The following is a 26,057-nucleotide window of genomic DNA, read 5'->3' on the forward strand; positions in this document are numbered from 1 at the left end:
AACCTTCTGATGTTCTTCCCAGAGCAGCTCCATCCCCTGAGGGGAATGTCTTACAGCGCTCACACTTCTGGTCTCCCATTTATTTGCAACCAGAGCAGACCCTGCTTAGCAAAGGGGACAAGTCATGCTTGCTACCACAAGACCAGCTCTCCTTTCCTAACAGCAAAGTGTCAGACAGTAGGTGGGAGCTGCAGAAGTAGGTGGGAGACTCATTTATTACTCTAATTGTGTTAATTGCCATTAAAAATATAATTATTTTTTGTGTAGCAAACTCCTTGTTCCCTTAGTAATGTTCTTGGCCACCCCTTTACTCCTCCAAACTAGCTGTTCCAGAGTCGCTCCTGATTCTCCACCATTTTGTGCAGACCTCAAATGCACACTTGCCACCTGGCAGAAACGGTTTCTGCCCATGGGCAAAGAGGCACCCCATGGGATAGCGGGGGTAGTGGGAGGGTTAATGCTGACAACCACCAGGGAGGATGGCCTAGAGCAGGAATCAGGGCAGGGTTACAATGGCTGTAAGGGCTGCACTCAGCTATTTAAGAGAGAGAGCGAGAGAGAGAGAGCGCGCACCATTGATGAGAGAGTTGGTAGATGCAGAGGAAGGTAACCTTGGGCTCCCAGAGAGGAGCAAGGTATCGCTACTCTCCAACTGGCGGAGAAAGAACAGCGTGACCTAACCACCTTCCCCCAACTCTGAGGCCAGGGCCAGATTAAAGTTTGTGTAGGTCCTTGGCACTCTCATAATCTGTGAGGTCGTCTCAGGTGGGCCTTCTCAGAGTTCCGGGCCCAGGGGAGGTGCGTGAGGCCCGGGCTAGTGGGAGGGCCTTCTCTGTGGCAGCCCCCTCCTTATGGAACACCCTGCCTCCTGATATTTGTAATGGCATCTCCCTTCTGTCTTTCAAAAACTTGTTTATTTTGTCAGGCTTTTAGTTTTTAATGTTTTCCCCCTTCTTCCCCCCTCTTCTCTTGTTTTTGTTGTTTTAATTTATGTAAACCTCCTCGAGTCTATGGAAGTCAGGCGGTCAATAAATTTGATAGATAGATAGATAGATAGATAGATAGATAGATAGATAGATAGATAGATAGATAGATAATCAATTGTAGGCCCACAGACAGTGGCAGATAGTCAGTAAAGGTGTGGGTGGGCGTGCTCCCACCCACCAAAAAAGGAAAATAATAATAAGAAAAAATAGCAGCCCGTGGCTAGTAAAAACAACTTATTCTGAAAACAACTTAATCTGAGAATTTTTTTGGAACTAAAACATTTTTCCTAGGCCCTGGGCAGTGTGCACAGAGGATAGCCCTGTCTTAGGCAGCAGGGGCCAAGGAAAATGTTGGCAGGTGGACAGAGAGTAAGGCTGTTCTCACGATTGATATCGTCAAGGTTGGGCAGCAGGTAGAACACAACCTGCCACACGATCGACATGAGGTCTGCAGCAGGGAACTGGAGGAGGAAGTCCTCCACTATCCCACAATCCATTGCGTGGGCAGCGGAGGCTGCCCATGTCAATGCAGCAGCCAGGGGGTGTAGCTAGGGGAGAGGGGGCCCGTGTTCGCCCCTCTCTCCGGTGGCCCCTCAGAGTGAAGGAGAGATAATGAAGAAAATAGGGAGGGGTGGAGCTGGGGGGCCTGGGTTCTTTGAGCCCGTTCACTCAATTATAGCTACACTATAGGCAGCACCAGCACTCACTGGTGGAGAGTAAGCCGGGCTGCTGGGAGCTCCTGGGAACTGCCCCGATCACGCACACGATCGGGGCTGTGAGGTAGGATGGGGCTTTCCACTCTTACCTTGGTTAAGACCATGGTAAAACTACGGAGTAGCCCTATTCTAGAGCAGCTGGGAAGGAGCGAGTCCCAAGGCTCCACATGAGCCTCTCTGCCCTGGTTCCCCCCCCTCCTACCCAGCTTTGGCTCATCGTGAGAATGACCTTCATGTTTCTATGGAAATCACTTTGAGCACTTCTGTGGAAAAGCAGTATATAAATATTCATTGTAGTCGTAATAAGAATCGCATCTCTCGCCGTGCCAGTCTTTGGTATGTCTTCCGGCTTTTTCCAGAGGCCGCCCTGGAGCAGAGGGAGATTCCCCCTGCCGTGGTGTGTGAGCGGCTGTGATTGACACTGATCAGGCTGCCGTACCTGGGTGTACTACAGCTGTATTATTTTCTCTAGGCACATGCGGCTTTGTACTTGCACTAATTGTATGGATACATTCCACAATATTAATGCTTTCAGACATCCTTGTTAGCTGATCTTTGACTGAAGCACTCATGAGTCTGCTTGCTTTGGCCCAAGGGTGCCGGCCTGTCTGTTTGCCACTGATCATTTAAATAACACTGAAATTAAAAAGGAGATTGACGCTTAAAGCCTGGCACTTTCCCGCTCCGACTTGTGCTGCTTCTGAGAGACCTCGGAACAGCTTGATTCCAAGGGCCATGGGTGGAAAATGGGGGCTCTTTTACCCTGCTAGGAATGGCAGACCAAATCCTCTTTGGCTGTGGCAGGCTGCATTGACCTTCTCCTTTCAGATCAGGTTAGGTGCACAATCTCTCCTCACTGTGTTTCCAGAGGGAGAAAAGGCAACAACCAGACACCTCTCCATTAGGCTTCAGCTGCAGCTGGAAGGGGAGGAGAACTGGTCTTGCTAATAGCGAGCATGTCTGTCCTGCTAAGCAGGGTCTGCCCTGGTTTGCATTTGGAAGGGTGCCTACATGTCAGCGCTGTTTGCTGTAAGATATTCCCTTTAGGGGACAGGGCATGTAGATGCTCAATGGTAAAGCATCTGCTTACATGCAGAAGTCCCAGGTTCAATCTCTTTCATCTCCACCTAGGGCTCGGAGAGACTCCTGCCTGAAACCTCGGAGAGTTGCTGCCAGTCAGTATAGGCAATACTGAGCTATATGGACCAATGGCCTGACTCAGTATAAGGCAACTTCCTATTTTCCTGTGAAACCTTCTTCCAACCATCGTTGAGGCCTTTTGAGGAAGGGGTGTCAGAGCGTTGGAGATGAGCTATAGTCAGCCATTGAGTGGGAACCAGAAGTCAGGAACCATCCACACTAAGTGTATGTGTTTCAAGGCAAGGGTGGAGCTGAGAGGACATGCCAGGAGTCAGAGCCAGAGAGCATGCTGAGAGTCAGAACAAAACCAGAGCCTGGAAAGACCATCACTGCTTAGGCAAAGTCCTAAATTGAGCAGGAAACCTATACAGTAAGGGTTCCCAGACCTGGGTCCCGCAGATGTTGTTGGACTACAGCTCTATCATCTGCAGCCACAAAGGCTGAGAGATCACTGGAATGAGAGAAGTATACAAAATGAATTTTTCATTTTGTTTTGAATTTGAATCGAATTCCAAAAATTCATTTCTAATTTGAATTTCCTATGTTCCTATGATGTATCCTGGCTTGTTCGAAGAACAGTTTAGGAACAAGCCAGAATATGAACCTATGATGCTGATTCCTGGATATATCTGACTGACCACCACGGGAAAGTGACTGCTGGACTCAAAAGACATTTATTCTGATCTGTCAGGGCTCTTCTTATGTTCATAAGTGATGGGTGATGAAGTGCAGGCAATTCTTCCAGTGGCCTAATGATGTACAGTTACACAGGAACATAGGAAGCTGCCTTCTACTGAATCAGACCATTCTTCTCCAAGGTTGCAGGCAGGAATCTCTCTCTCAGCCCTATCTTGGAGATGCTGCCAGGGAGGGAACTTGGAACCTTCTGTAGGCAAGCATGAACGTGCTCTTCCTAGAGCCGCCTCATCCCCTAAGGGGAATAACTTACAGTGCGCACACATGTAGTCTCTCTTTCAAATGCAAACCAGGGCAGACCCTGCTTAGAAAAGAGGACAATTCATGCCAGTCACCACAAGACCAGCTCTCCCCCTAACTGTATGTTACAGAATGCAAGGTGGTGAGAGGTAACACAGCCTCCCCTCTTTCCCCATGCTTCTTCCTAACGCGTTCTCTGTCTTGTAACATCTGGCTTCTGCTATCTCGGTTCAGAATCTTAAGATATATCCAGAACTAACAGTTGCAAGCACGCAGTATGCAATTTTCTCCCTAGGGGATGAATGGCAGCTGGATTATAATTCCGGCTTCCTAGGCACCCTGGGGTCCCATGCAGGAGTATTAGATTGTCAGTGGTGGAATAGCCTGCTGTGACTCCTGGTGTTAGGCCCCCACAAGTGTTGTGCACTAAACATAGCTAACATTGGGAGTGATGGGCAGGTCCCCCCACTCTCCACTCATTTTGGATTGGCTTGCAATTAAGTCAAGCTGTTTCCAAAAAAGTTGGGAAATGGCTGGGCTTATATATTTTTATTATTTTACTTGCTTATTAAAAATGTGTGTCTTCTGCCTTTTAACCCCAGCAGAGACCCCAAAGTGGCTTACGACGAGATTCAAAATACAGTGGCTGCATTCACATGATCACAAGGATCCTGGTCAAAAAGTTAATCAAGATTAGTGAGCCCAGTGGAACTGATTGTTTGAACCCAGACTTGTCAAACTACTCAGGTTAATCAGGATAGATAACCAGAATTGAATCCTGGCTATTGATCCTGGTTACATTCTGGTTAACCAGAGCGGTTTGACCAGGATTGCCCTGAAATTTTGTGTGCACACAACCAGTTTTGCTAGGCTCACTGATCCTGATTAACCTTTTAACCAGGATCCTTGTGATTGTGTGAATGCAGCCAGTATAAAAACAACAAGAGGAGAGCTGGTCTTGTGGTCGCAAGCATGACTTGTCCCCATAGCTAAGCAGGGTCTGCCCTGGTTGCATATGAATGGGAGACTTGATGTATGAGCACTGCAAGAGATTCCCCTCAGGGGATGGATCCGCTCTGGGAAGACTACCTTCATGGCTGCACACAGAAGGTTCCAAGTCCCCTCCCTGGCAGCATCTCCAAGATAGGGCTGAGAGAGATTCCTGCCTGTGATCTTGGATAAGCCGCTGCCAGTCTGTGAAGACAATACTGAGCTAGATAGACCAATGGTCTGACTCAGTAGATGGCAGTTTCCTATGTTTCCTAAAACCTGAGACTGCAGCCTGATCAGATTTTCTGTCTAAATTTGACCTGGCTTATCCCTCAAATCCCCTTCCTTACACTCAGCGCCATCCCACCACCTTTCTTTTAGCCCATATTTGGTGACATAGCTAGTGGTAGTGGCACTATGAAAGTGGTGAGAGGCTGGGAAGTTTTCTCCCTCCTTTCTTGGGTCTCTTCCTAGTGGTGGCACACCACGTGAACCAGTGAACTTCACTATTTTGCAAGCGGGAGCCACTTTGGCAAAAGCCTTCATTGGGAGAGCCATTTCCCACTGTGCTCACCTCGACACAGGACTGTGCTTTTTCCAGTGGGAGGGCACTTTATGAGAGATGGAGACCTTTCTTAAGAGCTCTGTGTGAAGAGCTGTGGGAGAAGCTCCCAGCACTCTATGCAAACCTTCCCGTATGGTGAAGGGGGCTCCGCTGATGAGGGAGGCTCGGCTGTTGAGGACACGGGACAGGGCCTTCTCAGTCATTACTCTCTCTCAGCTGACATCTGCTCCTCAGTCTCCATTACAGCTTTTAGAAAACAAGTAAAAACATGGCTCTTTACCCAGACTTTTATATATGAGAACATTTTTATTATATGTTTTTTAACTTTTGTAAACCACCTTGGGATTGTTTTTAATGAAAGGCGGTATATAAATTTAACAATAAATAAATAAATCAACGTTGCCATAGCTGTTCCTGCTGCTGCTCTGTGTCTTGTGTTTTACTGCATTGTTTTATATATTTTAAAACTTGTTAACTAGATGCATTATTCTTATACTTAAATTTAATGTGTGTACTTTTAATTGTGTTGTTTTTAATTATATTGTAACCCACTTTGGGATTATTTTAATGTAAAGTGGTATATAAATTGAACAAGGAAGGAAGGTAGGAAAAAAGAGGGCTCATTCCCCTTAAAAGTGCAGAGTACTCAGCTTTGGCTGAAGCTTCACACAGGTCCAATAAACACTTAGTCAGAGGGCCACACTTAGGGTTGACCATGGGGGTCATCACTGGCCCCGGACTACAGTGTAGAACACCGAAGTAGACCCATTGTCCTTGGAGAAGGAAGGTTCCCCAAGGGCTTCTGACACTTCAGGCTGCTGGCTTTGCTTTCTTTAGGTCTAGTAGCTAGGCCTCATTCCGATACCTCTTGAGGGTTCCAGGACAATTTTCAGTTTCAGCCCACAGATGGTGGCTGCCACATACGTCACTCTGATTAGTTAGTGCTTGTTAGGCAGTGAGTAATTCCATTTACCTCCTTTATAATATTTGCCAGTGTTTACAGTCATGCTTCCATAGTGTGCATGAATCACAGCAGCTGAAGGTGATTGTAGTGACAAACCCCTCCAAACTGATAGTATTAATGGTTCTAATTAATATTCTTATAAATGATTCTCATTAATAACAATGCAGAGAGTTGACTCGCCCACCTCCTGGTTCTTCCCTGGGGTTTGTTTGTGCCTGTACTTGTCGCATACTATAAGCACACATCATTCTTTGCTCCTTTCCCTGATCTCTGTTAATGAGGGGCCCAGAGGGAAAACCAAGGAATCTTCTGCCACTCTCTATCTTCCTAGCAATCTAAAACAACTCTCTTCTTCACCCAAAATGCTCTAAGTCTCCCCAAATGGAATAAAGCATCTTGTGTTAGCAAGGACAGCTTGTCCCCTTTGCTAAGCAGGTTCTGCCCTGGTTGCCTTTGAATGGGAGGCTACATGTGTGAGCGCTGTACAATATTCCCCTCAGGGGATGGGGCTTCTCTGAGAAGAGCATCCTCATGCTTGCATGCAGTTGGTTTGAAGTCCCCTCCCTGGCAGCATCTCCAAGATAGGGCTGAGAGAGACTCCTGCCTGCAACCTTGGAGAAGCCGCTGCCAGCCTGTGTAGACCAGTGATTCTCAAACTTGGGTCCTCAGGTGTTATTGGACTTCAACTCCCATAATCCCCAGCCTCAGTGGCCTTTGCTTGAGGATTATGGGATTTGAAGTCCAATAACACCTGAGGACCCAAGTTTGAGAATCACTGGTGTAGACAATACTGGACTAGATGGACCAGTGGTCTGACTCGGTATGTGGTAGTTTCTTATGTTCCTATGGAAGACAGCCAGGCTTTGTCAAAGTTCCAGAATTTCCAGGGATGCAGGGCCAGCCTGATCACTAGCCAGACCTTGATGGTTGCTTTTGACACCAATTATTGGGGACACATACGTATAAACCATGCCAGAATATAGCACTGCCAATTACTCTTTTTCTTGTGTTACACATGGAAAATGTTATACTGCACTCTGCTCCGCAAAGGGCCTGCACACTCTGCACCCCAAATTCCACAGTTGCCCTTGCTCATTGCATCTCAGTCCCCAGTCAACAGATCATAAGCTGCACTCCCTCTCTGGAATATGAATTGCCTGCTTCAGCATCCATTTCCAAAACGAAATGGCCTCAGACTGGATTTCCAAATTAACAGCATCTTTGAAGCATGAGAGTCTTGCCCCCATAATAGATGGGGAACTGTCTCCCACTGTCTCCTCAAACCAGTGCAGGATAGTCATTTGACCGTGTGAATGGGCAACCTGTATGGTAGGGGTATGCATGGACCAAAAGTTACGAATTCGAATGGAATTTGAGCTGAATCACGTGCTGCCAAACTGGTTCGGTCGAACCGGTCTGTTTGACCGAACCAGTTCGGCGGCTAATACTTGTAAAGCGGTATTTTATTTATTTATCATATTTTTATACTGCCTGATATGTACATATCTAGGTGGTATCCTGTTAGGATTCCCCTTTACAAGAAAAAGAGGTGGGCGTCCTGGCTGCTGTGACAGGGCGACTGGCGGTGTGTGTGTGTGTGTGTGTGTGTGTGTGTGTGTGTGTGATGAGAGTGGTAGAAAAAGGGTCTTCTTACTGCCCAGCGCAGCTGCCAGCGCCACTGCTCGCCCCCGGCACAGTCCGTATCCCAAGTGCATATGCAGTCCTGCCTTGTTTACCAAGTCACCCATTTACCAAGCGCCCCCAGTTCGTAATGCAATCAAGTTGCCAAACTGGCCCAGTTAGAGTAGAACCAGTTTGGTGCTGAACCATTAGTACTCACTCCTACTGTATGGCTTAAGTTAAAACTGGGGCTCTGCACTTCTTGGTTGGGGGGCGGGTGCCTAAATCAAACTTTGCCTCGGGTGTCAAACGTCCTAGGGTCGGGTGGGCAAACCTGACCCTCCAGCTGTTGTTGCACTGCAAATCCCATCATACCCAGCCCCAATTTAGTGTGGCTGGGGATGATGGGAGTTGTAGTTAAACAGCAGATGGAGGGCCAAGTGTGCCTGCCCCTGCCTTAGGGCCAGCCCTGCAGGGATGTGAAACAGCTATTACCATGGGCTCAAATGTCCAAACCAAGGTTTAGCTGTGACAACGTGCTCCATACCCACATGCACCCTTCTCCCTTCACGCGCTCTAGTTCTCTCCTGCACTTCCTAGTAGTTTGTCATCATGTCTGAATAGCAAACTCTGCTATTAAGCTCTGCCCCTAAACTCAGTCAGAAATCTACTTGAAACCCAGGCTCCTCTGGGTGGTCTGTTTGTCATTCCCGCTGCTGGGATTTTGTGCATGTGTGGAGTGGCATCCTGGAACCTTCCAGAGCTCTACTCTAAGGCCCAGCTCATACATAATGGAAACCGGAGGTCCCTTCACCTCCGGTTCCCAAACCTGAATGTACGAACTCAGGCAATTGCTGTTAAATTTTAAAAATGGACCCATGGTTTCCCTCCCTAACTCCATTTGTCACCTTCGGTTAGTAGTTAGTTTCACCACCATAAACTGTGTTCTCCCCTTTGCTAAGCAGAGTCCACCTGGTTTGTATTTAAATGGGAGACTACAGGTGAGCACTGTAAGGTAATCCTCTGAGGGGATGGAGCCACTCTGGGAAGAGCATCTGCATGCTTGCATGCACAAGGTTCTGAGTTCACTTCCTGGCACCCCCGAGATAGGGCTGGGAGAGACTCCTGTCTGTAACCTTGGAGAAGCCACTGCCAGTCTGTGTAGACAATACTGAGCTAGATGGACCAAGGGTCTGACTCAGTATATGGCAGCTTCCTATGTTCCTAAGAAAGAGCCGAGAGAACAAAGAAGAAGGGAGTGTTCTAGGTGGATTGGTCTACCAATCAGAGGAGACTTAGAGCAGAGACACAGAAGTAAGAGAGAATAAGGGGGCAATCCTACACTCTACCTCCACTCCGAATGTCGCTCGTGGTTGGTCGGAGTTATGGGTGTGAAGTGCCGATGCCTATGGAGTCCCATCTCCAACAACAAGCTCATACAAAGCCTATTAATCAGTGTCCTTTCCAGTAACTGCACCGGTCTGCCTTCCAGCCTGCAGCTCTACTTTGTCTTGATCTCAGGATTTGAGCTTGCATAGTATCTTTGGTTCCCAGGCATGTTACAGGTGCTGGGTTCTGTGGCACACGACCGCCACGTGTGGCAACATGCCAGCCTGACTGTGATTTTTATGTGTCATTAATGAAATGATTTCTAGTGCACCTCCATTAACGAAGCACTATCCATAAATCAAATGGCGGCACCGGTTCAGTCTTGGAGCTTATAGCTTAATGACATGGCACAGGGAACTGGAAGGAAACGGGAAAGGTGGGAGAAGGCTTTGGTCATTTTAGAGTGTAGTGGCAGGTCATGAACAGGGCTTTTGTTCATTTATTTATATACCGCCCTTCCAAAAATGGCTCAGGGCGGTTTACATTCAAATAAAAACAAAACAATTAAAATCATGTAAACATTAAAATCATTAACATGTTAATCATTTAAAACCAACATTAAAAATTAAAACCATGAATCTAATTAAAAGCCTGGGTGAATAAATGTGTCTCCAGTGCCTTTTTAAAAGTTGCCAGAGATGGGGAGGTTCTTATTTCAACAGGGGGCGCATTCCAAAGCCCAGGGGTAGCAATGGAGAAGGCCCGTTCCTGAGTAGCCGCCAAACGAGTTAGTGGCAACTGTAGACACACCTCTCCTGATCTTAACAGGCAGTGGGGCTCATGGTGAGGAAGACGTTCTCTTAAATACCCAGGGGCTAAGATGTTTAGGGCTTTATAGGTAATAACTAGCACCTTGTATTTTGCCCAGAAACGTATCAGCAGCCTGTGTAGTTATTTCAACACAGGAATAATATGGTCTCTCCTAGATGACCCAGAGGCCAACCTGGTTGCTGCATTCTGGGCCAACTGTAGTTTCCGGACTGTGTACAAAGGCAGCCCCACATAGAGCGCATTGCAGTAATCCAGCCTAGAGGTTACCAACATATGTACCACCGTTTTGAGGTCATTCCTCTTAAGAAATGGACACAGCTGGTGTATCAGTTGGAGCTGATAAAAAGCAACTCTGGCCACCGCCTCAACCTGGGACACCAGGGAGAGGTTTGGCTCCAGAAGCACCCCCAAACTGCATACCTGTTCCTTCTGGGGGAGCATGACCCCACTCAGAACTGGCAGAACAAAATCGTCTCCCGAGTTTTGACCGCCACACAATAAGTACCTCCATATTATCTGGATTCAGCCTAGTTTGTTATCCCTTATCCAGCCCATTACTGCCTCCAGGCAGGCATTTAGGGAGGTTATGCCTTCTCTTGATGATGTTGACATGGAGAAATAGATTTGGGTGTCACTGGCATATTGATAACAACCTGTACCAAATCTTCCGATCTCTCCCAGCTATTTCATGTAGATGCTAAACAACATCAGAGACAATATGGAGCCCTAAGGGACACCATAGGGAAGTTCAGATTTTGACAAACAGTCTCCAAGGGACACCATCTAAAATCTGCCCGTGTGGTAGGAGTGGAACCACTGCAAAGCAGTGCGTCCCACCCCCAATCCCCTCAGACATTCCAGAAGGATACTATGGTCAATAGTATTGAAAGCCACCCAGAGATCCTAAAGAACCGACAGAGTCACACTCCCTCTGTCAGTTCCCAATTGGAGATCATCCATCAGTCCACCCATGGTAGTCTCCACGCCTTCAAGCCAGTTTGAAATGGGTCTAGATAATCAGTTTCCTCCAAGACTGCCTGGAGCTGAGAGGCCACCACCTTCTCAATCACCTTGCCCAGCCATGGAAGGTTGGAGATAGGCCTGTAGTTGCTTCGTTCCGAGGGATCGAAGGCAGGCTTCTTCAGAAGCAGTCTAATGATTGCCTCCTTAAGACAAGGAGGATCTATTGGATTGCCCTATTGGATCCAGTAACCTTCTTGGGCAGACCATCCTAATGGGCCCCCGCCCTTGTGGAGGTGGAACGTGGCCGTGAGTCCAACCTTAAGCAGATGGTTGTCCATCCATGACAAAGGGGAAATCACAGGAGTCCCCACCCATGGAACACCACCCTGTTCAGAGTGAAAGACCAGATCAAGCACGTGACCAGCAGTGTGTTTCGGTCTTGAGACCACCTGGGATAGGCCCATAGTCGTCATGGCCGCTATGAACTCCTGAGCCACCTCGGACAAATTGGTCCTAAAGTGAACATTGAAGTCCCTCAGCATCACAAGCCTGGGAGACTCCAACACCAAGCCTGAGACCGAGTCCATCAGATCAGTTAGGGACTCCACTGGGCAGCGGGGCGATCGGTACACCAACAGAGGTCCCAGTCTATCCCTGGTCTCCAAACTTAGGTACTCACATTCAGTATGGTCAGACACTTCAACAGGGATCCTGCAAAGGGAGATATTGTTCTTATAGACCACAGCCACTCCACCTCCCTGCCCACGTCCCCAACCCTGCTCCTCAACAGAGTACCCTGAAGGGAGAAGCTGGGACCAGACCGAGCCACCAGCCTCACCCAACCAAGTCTCTGTAATACATACCAGATTGGCCCTTCATCCAGAATCAAATCATGGATGATTTCAGGTTTATTCTGGACTGACCTCGCATTACAAAGGAGCAAGACGAGGCTCTGTGGGTGGTTGGCATTGCTTTCCAAGGTCAAAGAGCTGGCAGAACAGCCAGAAGGGGAAACAGCTGTTATGTTTCTGATCTCCCTTCCCCTGCAATGGCCTGCTGACCCGTCAGTGCTACTTCTTCTATTCCCCACCACCACTGGAATAGCTGCACCATAATCAGTGGATACACCCCCTGTCTCCCCAGCTCCAGACAGACCCGGACACATTAAAACTCAACTCCCCCAGGATTTCAGATAGAAGCCAAATTAAAATACCCACCCACCTCTACACACCCCAAGTGATCCTGAGCCAAATAGCCTGGCCCTCACCCTCCTTATCCCCCCAAAGGGGCGAAAGGCAGTGTTCCTATAAAGGCCAGAGCTGGGCAGCTGACCCCAGGAACTACTGAGTCACCCACCCCTGGCCCCAGTCCTGCACACACTTCCCAGATGTTACCCAGAGGCAGCAGGCTGCAGTCTCACAGGGGAAGCAGAAGCAGGCAGGTAGTAGCAGAAGGAGCTAGGGATTTGCATGGAGCCGTGACAGGGTGGTTCGAAGGTGGTGGGGGTGCTGCTTTAAGGGCGGGGGAGTGCGCACTTAAGCCTCCCGCCGCTTTCCCCCCGCTGGCGCTCATTGACGGTAAAAGCCTTTGGGGCGGCAGCATACCTCTCTGCTGCCGCTTCCCCAGCTGGAAGTGGTCGGAAGTACTGGGTGCGCGTGTGCTGGTGCACCCCCCCCACCCGGTGTTCGAACCTTTTCGGAGGCCCGTAAAAATGTTTCAGGGAACACGTTTGTGTGGTAGCTTCATGAAACTGTTCTCCTCTTCATCTTTTTGGTTTTTTGCTGCCATTTCCAATTCTTGTATCTCTCATGGTCATGCTCTTGTCTGCACTTGAATGCCCTTTTAAAAAAAACATTTCTGTTTCGGATGGGGCCATTGCTCAACGGTAAAGCATCTGCTGTGCATGCAGAAGGTCCCAGGTTCCATTCCTGACAGCATCTCCAGGTAGGACTGGGAAAGACTCCTGCCTGGAACCCTGGAGATCTGCTGCCAGTCAGTGTAGACGGTACTGAACTAGATGGACCAATGGTCTGACTCAGTAAACAGCAGCTTCCTATATACCTATTTGTTTTTTTGAGATGGGGCCATTGCTTAATGTTAGAGCCTCTGCTTTGCTTGCAAAAAGTCCCAGGTTCAATCCCTGGCAGCATCTCCAGTTAGAGCTGAGAGAGATTCCTGCCTGCAACCTTGGAGAGCTGCCGCCGGTCAGTGTGGACAGTACTGAGCTAGATGGACCAATGGCCTGGCTCAGTAGAAGGCAACTTCCTAAGCTCCTTTCTCATGTACTTCCCTTGGTCCAGCAGTCCCAGCTAGTATTAAATTCCTCTGTGTGGTTTATTCCTTTAAAAACACCACTGATGCAGCTTCCCAGTGGGCTGTGGGCTGCCCTGCAGCCTGCAAGCAAACAGTTCATTTTCTTCCAATACCCCCCCCAGCACTTCCTTGAGGACCACCCCCCCATATCTCCGCAAGAATTGGTCCATCCTTCATTTTTGCAATAAACAACCTGAGTCTTTGCTAGCGGCGAGAGAGTCAGGCTACTTATTAACATTAGACAACTGCTGTTGATGCCAGTTCTGAGAACTCATTAAGCTTCTCCTCAATTACTCAGTTGGGTGTATGTCCTTTTCAAAAGTCCAGCACTTATGTTGAAAAGGTGTGGACTTCTGTCCTATTATGGTTGTTGCTCAGAGCTTGTGAGAGAGCCCCCTCCCTGAGCTGCGTACGGCCAATAAATCTTCCTATGGTGCCCTCGCTTAATGAGTCCGTATCAAAAACAAATCCTGTTGAGGAATGGAGAATGCAGAGCACTGCGGAGAGGATTTATGGATCCCCGAGAGAACCTGATTTGAGCCCCTCCTATTCATTTTGAAACAATCGACATTGTGCTTGACTTCAGGCCCACTCCTTGCTACCTGTGTGCTCCTTCAGATCTCTGGTTCCAGTGATGTATGCAGTCTGTGTCTGGTGTCTCCCCCAAACCTTTGACTCCTCTGTTTCACCTCTGGAAGCCTTAGGAAGTGTCTTTCCCCAATCACCACGGCTGATATCCTGCTGATATCTCTGCTGGAGAATGAGTGGAGGACTCTTCTTCTGGTTCCCTTACATAGGAAGCTGCCATATACTGAGTCAGACCATTGGTCCGTCTAGCTCAGTATTGTCTACACAGACTGGCAGCAGCTTCTCCAAGGTTGCAGGCAGGAGTCTCTCTCAGCCCTATCTTGGAGATGCTGCCAGGGAGGGAACTTGGAACTTTTTTCATGCAAGCATGCAGGCGCTCTTTCCAGATTGGCCCATCCCCTAAGGGGAATATCTTACAATGCTCACACATGTAGTCTCCCATTCAAATGCAAACCAGGGTGAACCCTGCTTAGCAAAGTGGACCATTCATGTTTGCTACCACAAGACCAGCTCTTCTCCTTCTCACACTGGTTTGTTTATTTGGCTGCACAAGTGATGAGAATTACAAGGCTTACGCTGAGGACTTTGTGTTTATTTTATTTTATTAATTTATTTTTACACTTCTATCCCGCTCTTCCTCTGAGGAGCTCAGAGTACATGGTTATTTTCATCCTCACAGCAACCCTGTGAGGTAGCTTAGGCTGAGAGGAGAGGAGAGCTGGTCTTGTGGTAGCAAGCATGACTTGTCCCCTTAGCTAAGCAGGGTCTGCCCTGGTTGCATATAAATGGGAGACTTGATGTGTGAGCACTGCAAGAGATTCCCCTTAGGGGATGGAGCCGCTCTGGGAAGAGCATCTAGGTTCCAAGTTCCCTCCCTGGCTTCTCCAAGATAGGGCTGAGGGAGATTCCTGCCTGCATCCTTGGAGAAGCTGCTGCCAGTCTGTGTGGACAATACTGAGCTAGATGGACCAATGGTCTGACTCGGTATATGGCAGCTTCCTATGTTCCTATGAGAGATACATGGCCAGCCCAGAGTCACCCAGTGAGTTTCAGGGTTGAATTGGGATTTGAACCCAGGTTTTCCTAGTCCTAGTCCAATACTCTAACCACTGTACTATGCTGGCTGACTCTTTAGCACTCTTCATGGTGCTGGTTTCCCCCCTGTTTATTTATGCTGTTTCTAACAATGCAAGTTTGTACTGCACTCACTTGTAGTCTCCTATTCAAATTCAACCAGTGTGGACCCTGCTTAGCAAAGGGGACAATCCATGCTTGCTACCACAAAACCAGCTCTCCTCCTTTTTCCTTGCAAGTCTATAGACAGGCTCTAGAGTGGCAAGCCCCACAGTTGGGGATCCTGAAGTTGAGACTGAGCACACTAGCTGGCTATTATTTGTAGTCACCATCAATCCCTTCTCTCCCCTCAGATCCTTTCCTGGCACACAGGAAAACCTCTCTGCCGCTTCCCGATGCTGGTCCTGGTGTGCCTATGTTATCCACAGATGGTGGTGGAAACAGAGCCCTCAGTCACAGGCGTCCTCGGCCAGGCGTCAAGTTAAATGTATTTTGTGCTGTGTCAGTCAGAAGTTAACAGGGGTGCAAATGCACTCTGTGACACACGCACACCCCACCCCACCCGCACAGTCTTATGAAGAGGGAGGACATATTGGCGTCCCTGGTGTGGTATGGTGGCTTGCTTCTATAGGCCCTTCCCCTGCCTAGCTCCTGCTGAGATTTAGCTGGATGGAAAATTCAGATTGATTTGTGAGTCATGAGAGATCAAGGTTCTGCTTTGGAACAAAAAAAAATCAGTGTGACCTTATCTGCCTGTATTTCTCTGGTCTCGAAAATTGTGCTAGAACTTAAGTGTGTAATGATTTAGCGCTCTCTCTTGACATCATTGACAATTGGATCTTTCTATCCATGGTCAGTCTGTCTGTCTGTCTCCTCTCTCTGAGAGAGAGCCCGTGGGGTGGGGGGGGGGGTGGAGAGGGAGAGAGACTCCTGCTTACTACTTGTATGATGTCCTTGGAAAATACGCCTAGGGAAACTTCAGTTCATAACTCTGTAGAGTTTCAAAGTCACTGAACTAAACAGTGATTTCAGCTTCATGAGTCAGTACAGCAGTGTGCAATTTCCTGCTATGTAATTGTTCTTTTCCTCACCTTTTTTTTTTAGTAAGTTATTTCCCTATTTCTTCTTCCCTGTCTAAGCAAAGTTATTCTTTTGTCATACCCAACAAAGCTCAGTCATCATGTCAGCAACTTGTAGATTAGTTTCAGCATCCTCACTGTAATTGAAGAGTGGCTGACCTTATTTAAACAGGGAACTAAATATTGAAAAGCACACACCAAAAAATAATAAAACCATATGCTAATTAACTCAATAAAATCACAATAAAATGAATAAAATAATGTGCTTGCAAAAGGGAAGTAAAAGAACAGTGTGAAATTTGAAGGATTCAAACTTCAAACGTTATTAATTTTATTGACTAATTACCATATCTGGTAAATTTAAATCATAGTTGAATCTGAGAATGATCTTTTGCTTTTTGGAGGCATGATGTCATTTTATAATTATTGATCTGATTATTGTGTGTCAAAACTCTGTTGAGAACAGTCACAGTTAAAATATGATTATATTCAGAATTTCTTCTGACTGAGCATATTCCAGTGTAAAATGTTGTGAATTCAGCTAATTTATGTAGCAGGATTGTTCATGCAAAATTTGGTATCTGTAGGTCATCGGGAGGTATGTTCTTATTTCACGCAAATACTTCAAAACATATAATAGATGGTACAAATTTGTGGTGAAATATACATGGCTGCTATCCATGGGCATCCACAGGACTTTTTCCATTGGGAAGGAATGGGGGCAAAGGTTTCAGTCCTATACCCACTTATCTGGGAGTAAGCCCCATTGAATTAAATGGGACTGGCTCAATCCAGATGGGGAACTGCCCCCTTTGTCCCCGCTCTGGATGCCCAAGCTGCTACCATAGCATTTAATTTTGCTATGGAGGAGAGCTGGTCTTGTGGTGGTGAGCATGAATTGTCCTTTTGCTAAGCAGGGTGTGCTCTGGTTTGCATTTGAATGAGAGACATGTATGAGCACTGTAAGATATTCCCCTTAGGGGATGGGGGCGCTTTGTGAAGAGCATCGGTATGCTTGCATGCAGAAGGTTCTAAGTTCCCTCCCTGGCATTTCTAAGATAGGGCTGAGAGAGACTCCTGCCTGTAACCTTGGAGAAGCCACTGCCAGTCTGTGTAGACAATGAGCTAGATGGACCAATGGTCTGACTCAGTATATGGCAGCTTCCTATGTAAGGGAACCAGAAGAAGAGTCCAACTCAATACTGAGTTGGACCAATGGCCTGACTCAGTAGAAGGCAGCTTCCTATGTTCCTATGTAATTGGTCCTTTACTCTCTGACTTCACTTAGCAGAGCCCCATTCCCATCGTTCTTCCTAAGTTTCCATTAGTTCCAAACTTGCTGCCACATCAAGAAAATAACCCTTACAATATTAAAATACAAACATTTGTGCATCACAGAGATGGCGTGGGAATCTCGACAGGGAGAAACCACTCAATCGCCCTTTAAAGAGCCCGGGAAACTCTCTGTGGTTCTGCTTGAGTTTCAGAGCAGGCATAAGATCTCTGCAAAACAGCTTTGGAATATGGAGATAAAACCCAGTGGGACTCTATCCCCCTTTTGAACAGAAAACAAAATGACAGAAATGGTAATCTCCTTGATATGTATATCCACTTATGTGTTGCCACAGCACTGTAAATCCAGGCTCTATGTGGACAACTAAAATACCTTTAAAATAACAGCTACAGAAAAACAGCCCTCATAAAATTGATGGATTTCATCATTATAGGAGAGAAAGAGTCAGCACGATTAGATTGATTGGTCTGGGTATGTTGCCAACAACCTGTGAGGAAGCTACTAGTGATTTTTAACCCTGGTTTTTCACCTACAGCTGTCTTTTTCTACGGTATTTATGAAAAATTCCAAATATTTAACAAGAAGGAAATACTGAGCAGACACAAAGAAGCTCCCATTGCTCACCCCATTGAAAGAGTTGCGTGGCACTTGATGCTTTCATGGTGTCTCAGAGACTACAAAGTGGCTGCTTGAGATTTCTACGGAATATAAGAATGACCACATAAATGTTGCCTTCCCATGCGTGCAGTCGTTCTTTTGATTTTGTTGCAGTTGAAACTGGCCCAAGTGATGCACAATGCTACAACTCTTTAACTCTTAACTCTGGGACTCTCACGCTCTTCTGCACTCTCAGCAGCACTCTGGGACTGCTGAGGTCATGGAACGGAACAAAACTCCTTTGATACCTGTTCGCAAACTCCTGTTCACAAAGTTATGGGTAGCAAATCTCCCCTGGTCTGCACTGTGACTTCTCAAGAGCTGCTTTCAAACTGAGCCACCTCAGGAATGTGGCCCCTCCCTCAAGCTGTGTGACTCACCTGCAGCTAATCCCCACCCACTGTCTCTCTAGGCACAACAGAAACAGAAACTGCCTTGTCAAAAACAAACCCCCTAGCCAGTCAGAAATCAAATCCTAGAAAAGACTACCCCTAAGAAACTTACCTTGTCCTTTCCCCCTTGTTTTCTTGTTTATTTATTTATTTGTTTGCTGGCTGGCTTGCTTGCTTTCTTCTTTAGGAAAGTAAACAAAGGTTTCCTGTCTCCCCTGGTCTGAGCCTTGTCTTCTTGAGATCCGCTTCTAATCTGGGGGCAAAGAGAGCTGAAAGGAGTAGTTTGGTTCAGGCTGGTAGGCTTGCTAAGAGGTTTTGGAGAAGATAACTGATATTTTATTTTATTTTATTTTATTTTATTTTATTTTGATGAGGGGAGGACGAGTTGCTGCGAATCTAAACTTCAAACTTGGGTGCCTGCTTGCTTGCCTCATAGTAGCTCGTCATCTTATTTGTATATTAAGAAGCAAACTGATTATTACAAAGGCACCTTGATGCACCACAGATTACTTATCCAAAGGGGGAAAGGGCGAGGAGGGGTGACCCCTTTACTAACTGCTGGTCTGGGAAGGTGTGCACAAAGAATGTACTGGTCTATGACTCCAAAAACACTGAGAAACACTTTTAGAACATAAGAACAGCCCTGCTGGATCAGGCCCAAGGCCCATCTAGTTCAGCATCCTGTTTTCCACAGTGGCCCACCAGATGGTACTAGGAAGCCCACCGGCAAGAGGAGAGGGCATGCCCTTTCTCCTGCTGTTGCTCCCTTGCAACTGGTATTTAGAGGTGTCTTTCCTGAGGCTGGTGGTGGCCTATAGCCCTCAGACTAGTAGCCACTGATAAACTTGTCCTCTGTGAATTTGTCTAAGCCCTTCTTAAATCCATCCAGGCTGGTGGCTGTCACCACATCTTTGGTGATTTACCCTGCTACCCATTTTATAATGATCTTAGGTGGTCCTTAATTACTCCTCTATTAATAGGTTTTCTGGGACATTCAGATGGATTTCATTTAATCTGGTGTCTCTCTGATAAATACCCAGGAGTCACATTTAATGTTGCAAAGTTCTGAGCTGCAGTATGCAAATGATGATGTGAGTTAATTAAGAATACATAACGATTGTACAGGACAAAAACTGTATGCTTCTTACTGTACTTGCAATTTTAGAGTTTACTTATGTGTCAGGTTGTGAAGCTGTTTGGAGACCAAAATAAAAATACATCATAATAATCATTATCATCCTTTTCCTCATTAGCCATGCAGTCCAAGTGACTCAATATTACCACTCAGAAGTTACTCTGAAGGGCAACTTAGGACAATTAGGGATGTGCACGAACGGCTTGGGCAGGCACCAGTGGGGCGGGGAGCAGTTCCCTTAAAAAGCAGGTAAGGAGGGCTCCGTACCTGGCCTGTGCAGGGTTCCATCCCTCCCTTAAAAAGCATGCCGATGCCGTGTGGAGGCTGCAGGGAATAGCACCACAGCAGCACGTAGCCTTTTAGAGAGTGAGCGCCAGCGGCGGCAGCAGAAAAGCGGCGGAGTGGCAAGTGAGCAGGTAAGGAGCTGCTTACCTGCTTTTAACGGGAAACACTCCCCACCCCCTTAAGCCGGTTTAAACTCCGGTGCCTGAGCCGGTTCGGCGCTTCTCAGAGGAGGCTCCGAACAAGCTTGTGCACATCCCTAATTACTATTACTATTGGCTCACAGAAGCTGCTAAGCTTGAGGCGCAAGAGGCTGTGCAGTCTCTGACCTTCTCTGGCCATCTTGCGAGAGCTCCGTTACTGGCAGGGGTGATCCTTTCATGAGATGAAGCAAGGCAGATATATTGGGGTGCCAGCAGAGCAGTGAGATGCACCTCCTCCACTGCTGCCATCAGAGCAGCTCCTCGGGACAGATCTGGCCCTTGCAAGTTTTGCATGGAAAGCCTTTCCTTGTGCATCTTGCAAAACTTGCAAGAAGCACGAGGAGAGAGGCGGAAGCTGCTGGTAGCCTTCCCTCCTCCTAGCCCCCAGCTGCACTTTTAAGAGCTGGTTTTGAAAAGGGGCCCCACCTGTGTTCCCTCTAAGAGGGATTCCCAGATGTTGTTCCCAGCATCCCCAACTGAAATAGGCTTTGCTTGAGGATTATGGGAGTTGTAGTCAACAACATCTGGGAATCCCTGTTAGAGGGCACACTGGTCCCCACCAGGGCAAGGGGCTGTAGGAACCATGTTCTTGGCTAGTGTCCTCTTCATCTCTCAGAATAGTGACTTTTCTTGTGCTGTTAACACATTTCTCACTTTGTTCCTCTGGCAGAGCCCATGAGAGCCCCGAAAGGCCTCGCCTTCGCAGAGATCCAGTCGAGGCAGCTGACGCTTCAGTGGGAGCCTCTGGGCTACAACCTGACACGCTGCCACACGTACACGGTCACACTCTGCTATCGCTACGCCATGGGTGCTGGCCACAACCAGACGTTCCGGGAGTGCGTGAAGATGGAGCGCAACATTAACCACTACACCATCAAGAACCTGTTGCCTTACAAAACCGTCCACGTCAAACTCATCCTCTCGAACCCCGAGGGCCGGAAAGAAGGCAAAGAGATGGTATTTCAGACCGATGAAGATGGTGAGTGTATTGTCTTGAAGATATGGCTGTCAGGACGAAGTGTTGTGTATTGGGGTGGTGTGTATCGGGATGGTGTGTGTATCAGAAAGAATATGTTTGGAGGGTGTGTGTATCCTGATATGTGTGTGTGTGTGTTTAGATGGTGAGTGTAGTGTCTTGAAGATGTGTGTGTCGGGAAAAAAGGAAAGAGATACTTCAGACCATCTTCACCAGAAGTTGAACTTATGGCTGTCAAGACAAAGTATTATGTATCGGGATGGTGTGTATATATTGGAAAGAATATATTGGGATGGTGTGTGTATCAGGATGATATATCTGTGTTGAGATGGTGAGTGTAGTTTTTTGAAGGTGTGGGATTCAGAATGGGGGAAGGTATTATTCCAATAACTAAGGGCATTAATCTTCGTTATTTTTAAGCAGGGGCCATTTGACAGGAAAACTTCAATGTGAGAGCCCTTTCCCACCCTGCTGATGCAGTACTGTACTTTTCACAGTCCTGGGAGGGCCCTTTAAGAAAAAAAGAGTCCTCTCTTAAGAGCTCTATTGGGAAAGCACTGGGGAGGGGTATTCTTCCCAGCATTCTGTGCATGCCTGTCAAGATGGTGCAGGGGCTCAAGAGGGCTCTGTTTCCCTCAAAAGGAGCCCCTGGTGCTGGGTAAAGTGCCCCACTGTGCAGAGTATTCACCTTTGGCCAAAGCTTAGGCCCTGTCCCATGTGCATGGCAGTCGAGCCTCTCCACTGCACGTGGAGCAGAGCCCCCTCCAATGACTTCGTCATGCGGGCAGAAACTCTTGGGGGCAGGTGGTCCCTTAGGTATCCAGGGTGCAAACTTTTAGGGGCTTTATTTATTATTATTATTATCATTATTTATTACATTTATATCCCGCTCTTCCTCCAAAGAGCCCAGAGCAGTATACATGGTTATGTTTGTCCTCACAACCACCCTGTGAGGTAGGTTAGGCTGAGAGAGAAGTGACTGGCCCAGAGTCACCCAGTGAGTTTTATGGCTGAGTCGGGATTTGAACTCAGGTCTCCCCGGTCCTAGTCCAACACTCTAACCACTACGTCACAGTGGCTAACAGTCAAACTCAGTACCTTGAATTGATCTTGACCAATTGATCTTACTGTGAAGCCCCATCCTGGACAGTGTTTTCTGGCCACTCTAAAGTGCGAGAGCTTATTGGAAACGGTCTTTTTAATATATTGAGATCAGTGTTGCTACTGGTATGGGCAATTGCCGTGAACATAAACAATTTAAAGAGGAAAGAGTTTTTCAGAGTGGAGAAAAGGAGGTAAGTAAAATTGGGGTGGACAAAATTTCATGCAAATTACCATATGGAAAAATGTGCATTTCCACGATTGGCTTTTTGTCCTGGAGTCAGACTACCATTCCTCTTCAAATGCAAGGGCCCTGCATTTAGTAAATCTGTGTTTCCGAGGAGAGCAAACACCATTAATGAGAATCAGGAGGAATACAGACGGGTGATAACTGTGGTGTGCAGGACTGTTACCATGGTTACTAAAAGGGATGTATTTAAACATGCATAAGACCAGCCAATTATGGTTCTTTTCTCCTCTCTGTCCAGTTTCCTTTTCTTTACTCAGGGTCCTATCAAGTTAGGTACCTCAGCACCTGGATAGTGCAGGGGGACTGATGCAGGGGAGATGTGTTTATTTTTTAATTAAAATCCCTATTCTGCCTTGGCATCACAGTGCTCAAGACGGCATACAGCAATAAAAGACAGATGCAAGAGACAAACACGAAGGGACATTATAAAACCTTATTTAAAAAAAACACAGTGATATAAGTGGGAGGTGGAAATGCAGATTAAGAACTGTTCCGTTTGCAATGGGACAGACAGAATAACACTCTAAAGGCCAAAAGACTACAAAAGGGGAATTTCTAAAGACTATATTGAAAGGAAAAAGAGGGAACTAGGCGAGCCTCTCTAGGCAGGGCACTCTATAGCTGTGGTGCAGTCATTGAAAAGGCCATCCCTCTCAGGCCCTGACCAAATGCATTTCAGATGCTGGTAGGACACGGAGGAGGGCCTTCCGTTAATCTTGTGTGATGCGGGCAGCTTCCTATAGGTTGAAGGAAACTGCTGCACTCAGTTCAGAATCTGGCAGAAAGTACTGCCATAGCTTAGTGGAAGAGCACCTGCTTTGCAGGCAAGAAGTCCCCGGTTCAAGCCTTAGCATCTCCAGATTGGTCGGGAAAGGCCCCTGGGGTTGCTGCCAGTCAGTTCAGGCAACACTGATCTTGATCCGATATCAGGGGTGTAGCTCTAATTGAGCATAGGGGTTCAAAAAACCCGTGCCCCCCAGCTCCTTTCCTATTTTCTTCATTATCTCCCTCACTCTGAGGGGCCGCCGGGAAGAGGGGCAAACACGGGCCCCCTCTCCCCTAGTTGTGGCCCTCTCTGATATAGGAACATAGGAAGCCGCCATATACCGAGTCAGACCATTGGTCTATCTTGCTCAGTATTGTCTTCACAGACTGGCAGCGGCTTCTCCAAGGCTGCAGGCAGGAGTCTCTCTCAGCCCTATCTTGGAGAAGCCAAGGAGGGAACTTGGAACCTAGATGCTCTTCCCAGGGCAGCCCCATCCCCTGAGGGGAATATCTTGCAGTGTTCACACACCAAGTCTCCCATTCAAATGCAACCAGGACAGATTTGCCTAGCTAAGGGGACAAGTCATGCTTGCTACCACAAGACCAGCTCTCCTCTGTCTCAGTGTACAGCAGCTTCATGTGTATGCATGAATGTTGTAGGCAGTCAACCCAGAGATGAAAAGGGGGGAGCTTAAGCATGGTGTACCACCTCAGAATTCTGCCTGCCCAGGACTGAATTTTAGGCTGTGCTGGCTGTTTAGTTTTCCCCTCCCCTCAGCTTTTCTGCTTTTGGAGACTTTTTACTTCATTACAGAGCCTTCTTCCCCAAGCAGACTATTTCCCCCTTTCATCTTTTTTTAAGCATATCAAAGCCTAATAACAATAACAACAATTAGTCTAATTACTGCCTTGTTCTCAGCCGGTGCCTTTCATCTGTGGATCTCAAACACCAATTAATTAAGGCTCGCAACACCTCTGTGAGGTAGATATTAATGGCGATAAAGGGCTCAAAGGTCAGCCTGCCTCTGATGCCTGCTCTTTTTAGATGTTTCGTTACTTCTGACCTGAATCAGTGCTGTTTCGTATCGTCCAAAGATAGCTTTCCAATTCTTCTGATGATAATTGGGGCATAGCTCTTGATCAGCGCTTTGGAGCAGAGAACAAGGTTCCTGTTGTGCACATGTGTGGATGGTCCTTTGTGTAATTGCTTTGTGCAAAGTGTCAGCAACTTGGTTTTTCCCCCCACTGGATAGTGTGGGTGGCAGTTTTGGAAACTCAGATGCCAATTCCCTCACATATCCAGCATGGGGTGTGCACTAAATTAGTCGCTGCCCTCACTTTGCTACTTTGCTTCACTGCAGCCTTATTCAGCTAGATCATTGTGGTTCCCAACTTGTGGTCTGTGGACCACTGATGGTCCGTGCAGGTACTGCAGGTGGTCTGTGGGACATGGAGAATGATAATGTTGCAATCATCAGCATCAGCCTTTTCATCAGGTGTTATCTTTTCCCCCACGGGTAGGCCTATTGCACATAAATGTACTGTGATGAGTAAAATATGTATGTAAGCCTCCTAAATTATTAGAAATCGCTGCGTTTTTAATAGCTCTTGATATCTAAGTTGACTCCTCTCAGCCACAGGTTGTGTTAGAAATGTTTAAAACTGCTTGCTTACATGGTGCTCCACAAATGATGTAGTGGTCCACATAAAGGGGAAAGCAGGGAACCGCCGACTTAGATCATTGAGCAATATGCTTACCGTGCTATCCAAGGCCATCTCCTGTCTCAGGATGCAAGCTTGGCCACCATGTTTCTTTATGAAACAGTAGGAACATGGGAAGCTGTCTCCAAGTCAGACCTTTGGTCCATCTAGCTCAGAACTGTCTACACAGAGGTGCACCTAATTAATTTTGGAGCCTGGACCTCTGGACCCCCCCCCCAATGGCAAGTTAAGCATCACACCCCCTACACACACACACACACACACACAATATTTTTTAAAACACGTGGGTTCTTGAGGGCACCAACAGCAACTGTACTCACAAGAATGTAAGATATAAAACAGGTATATTGATGCAAATATGCATTAGCAGAAACATTTCAACACGCAACTTAACATATTCTCATCCCACATATTTCTTTCCTCACTCCACTCTTTGTCTCTCAAGCAGAGGTCACACTCAGCCACCTGGCGCTGTGTAGGCTGGTGGCGTGGCGGCCACACCACCCGGGACAGACTAAGATAATTTGGGGGCCCCCAGGGGGTGTGGAGGTCCTGGACTTCAGCCCAGAAGTCCAGGGATCAGAGTGCCTCTGGGTCTACACCAGGGCTGCACATCTTCGGCCCTCCTACAGATGCTGGACCACAACTCCCATCATCCCTGACTATTGGCCACTGTGGCTATGGATGATGGGAGTTGTAGTCCAACAACAGCTGGAAGGCCATGATTATGCAGCCCTAGTCTACACTGACTGGCAGTGGCTCACCAAGGTTGCAGGCAGGAGTCTCTCTCAGCCCTACCTGGAGATGCTGCCAGGGGTGAACCTGGGACCTGGTGCATGCAAAGCAGAGGCTCCACCACTGAGCTGCAGCCCGATCCCCAGGAGAGAGAGATATGCTCTCTCATGTCTCTGTGTGTGTAGTGGGCTGGGCCAGCTGGATGTATCATTCCAACCAGCCCAATGGTTTCCCATGTGAGGAAGCGCTTGTCGCGGAGGTAGAACAGATTAATATGTTATCAAACAGGCTTGACTCATCTAATTCTCTAATGTCTCATCTTATTATATTTCTATGTAAACTGCTTTGAGGACTTTGGTTGAAGGGCGGTATACAAATATCAGTAGTCGTCGTGGTCATAGTGGTAGTAGTAGTCATAGTCATGGTAGTTGTGGTAGTTGTAGTCGTGGTA

The 26,057-nt window shown here is 47.3% G+C and overlaps 1 protein-coding gene across 12 annotated transcripts in view; it reads left to right on the forward strand.

The window, feature by feature from the left end:
• PTPRU (protein tyrosine phosphatase receptor type U) overlaps positions 1 to 26,057 on the forward strand; it is a 462,898-nt gene that overhangs the window by 245,136 nt on the left and 191,705 nt on the right. For all 12 annotated transcript variants that reach the window (XM_053267787.1, XM_053267777.1, XM_053267779.1 and 9 more), the window contains one exon: positions 20,728 to 21,036. In XM_053267787.1, the coding sequence (XP_053123762.1) occupies positions 20,728 to 21,036 (309 nt within the window). The remainder of the gene's footprint in view (positions 1 to 20,727; positions 21,037 to 26,057) is intronic.

The sequence above is a fragment of the Hemicordylus capensis genome, chromosome 7, assembly GCF_027244095.1.
Source record: "Hemicordylus capensis ecotype Gifberg chromosome 7, rHemCap1.1.pri, whole genome shotgun sequence".
Taxonomy (NCBI): domain Eukaryota; kingdom Metazoa; phylum Chordata; class Lepidosauria; order Squamata; family Cordylidae; genus Hemicordylus; species Hemicordylus capensis.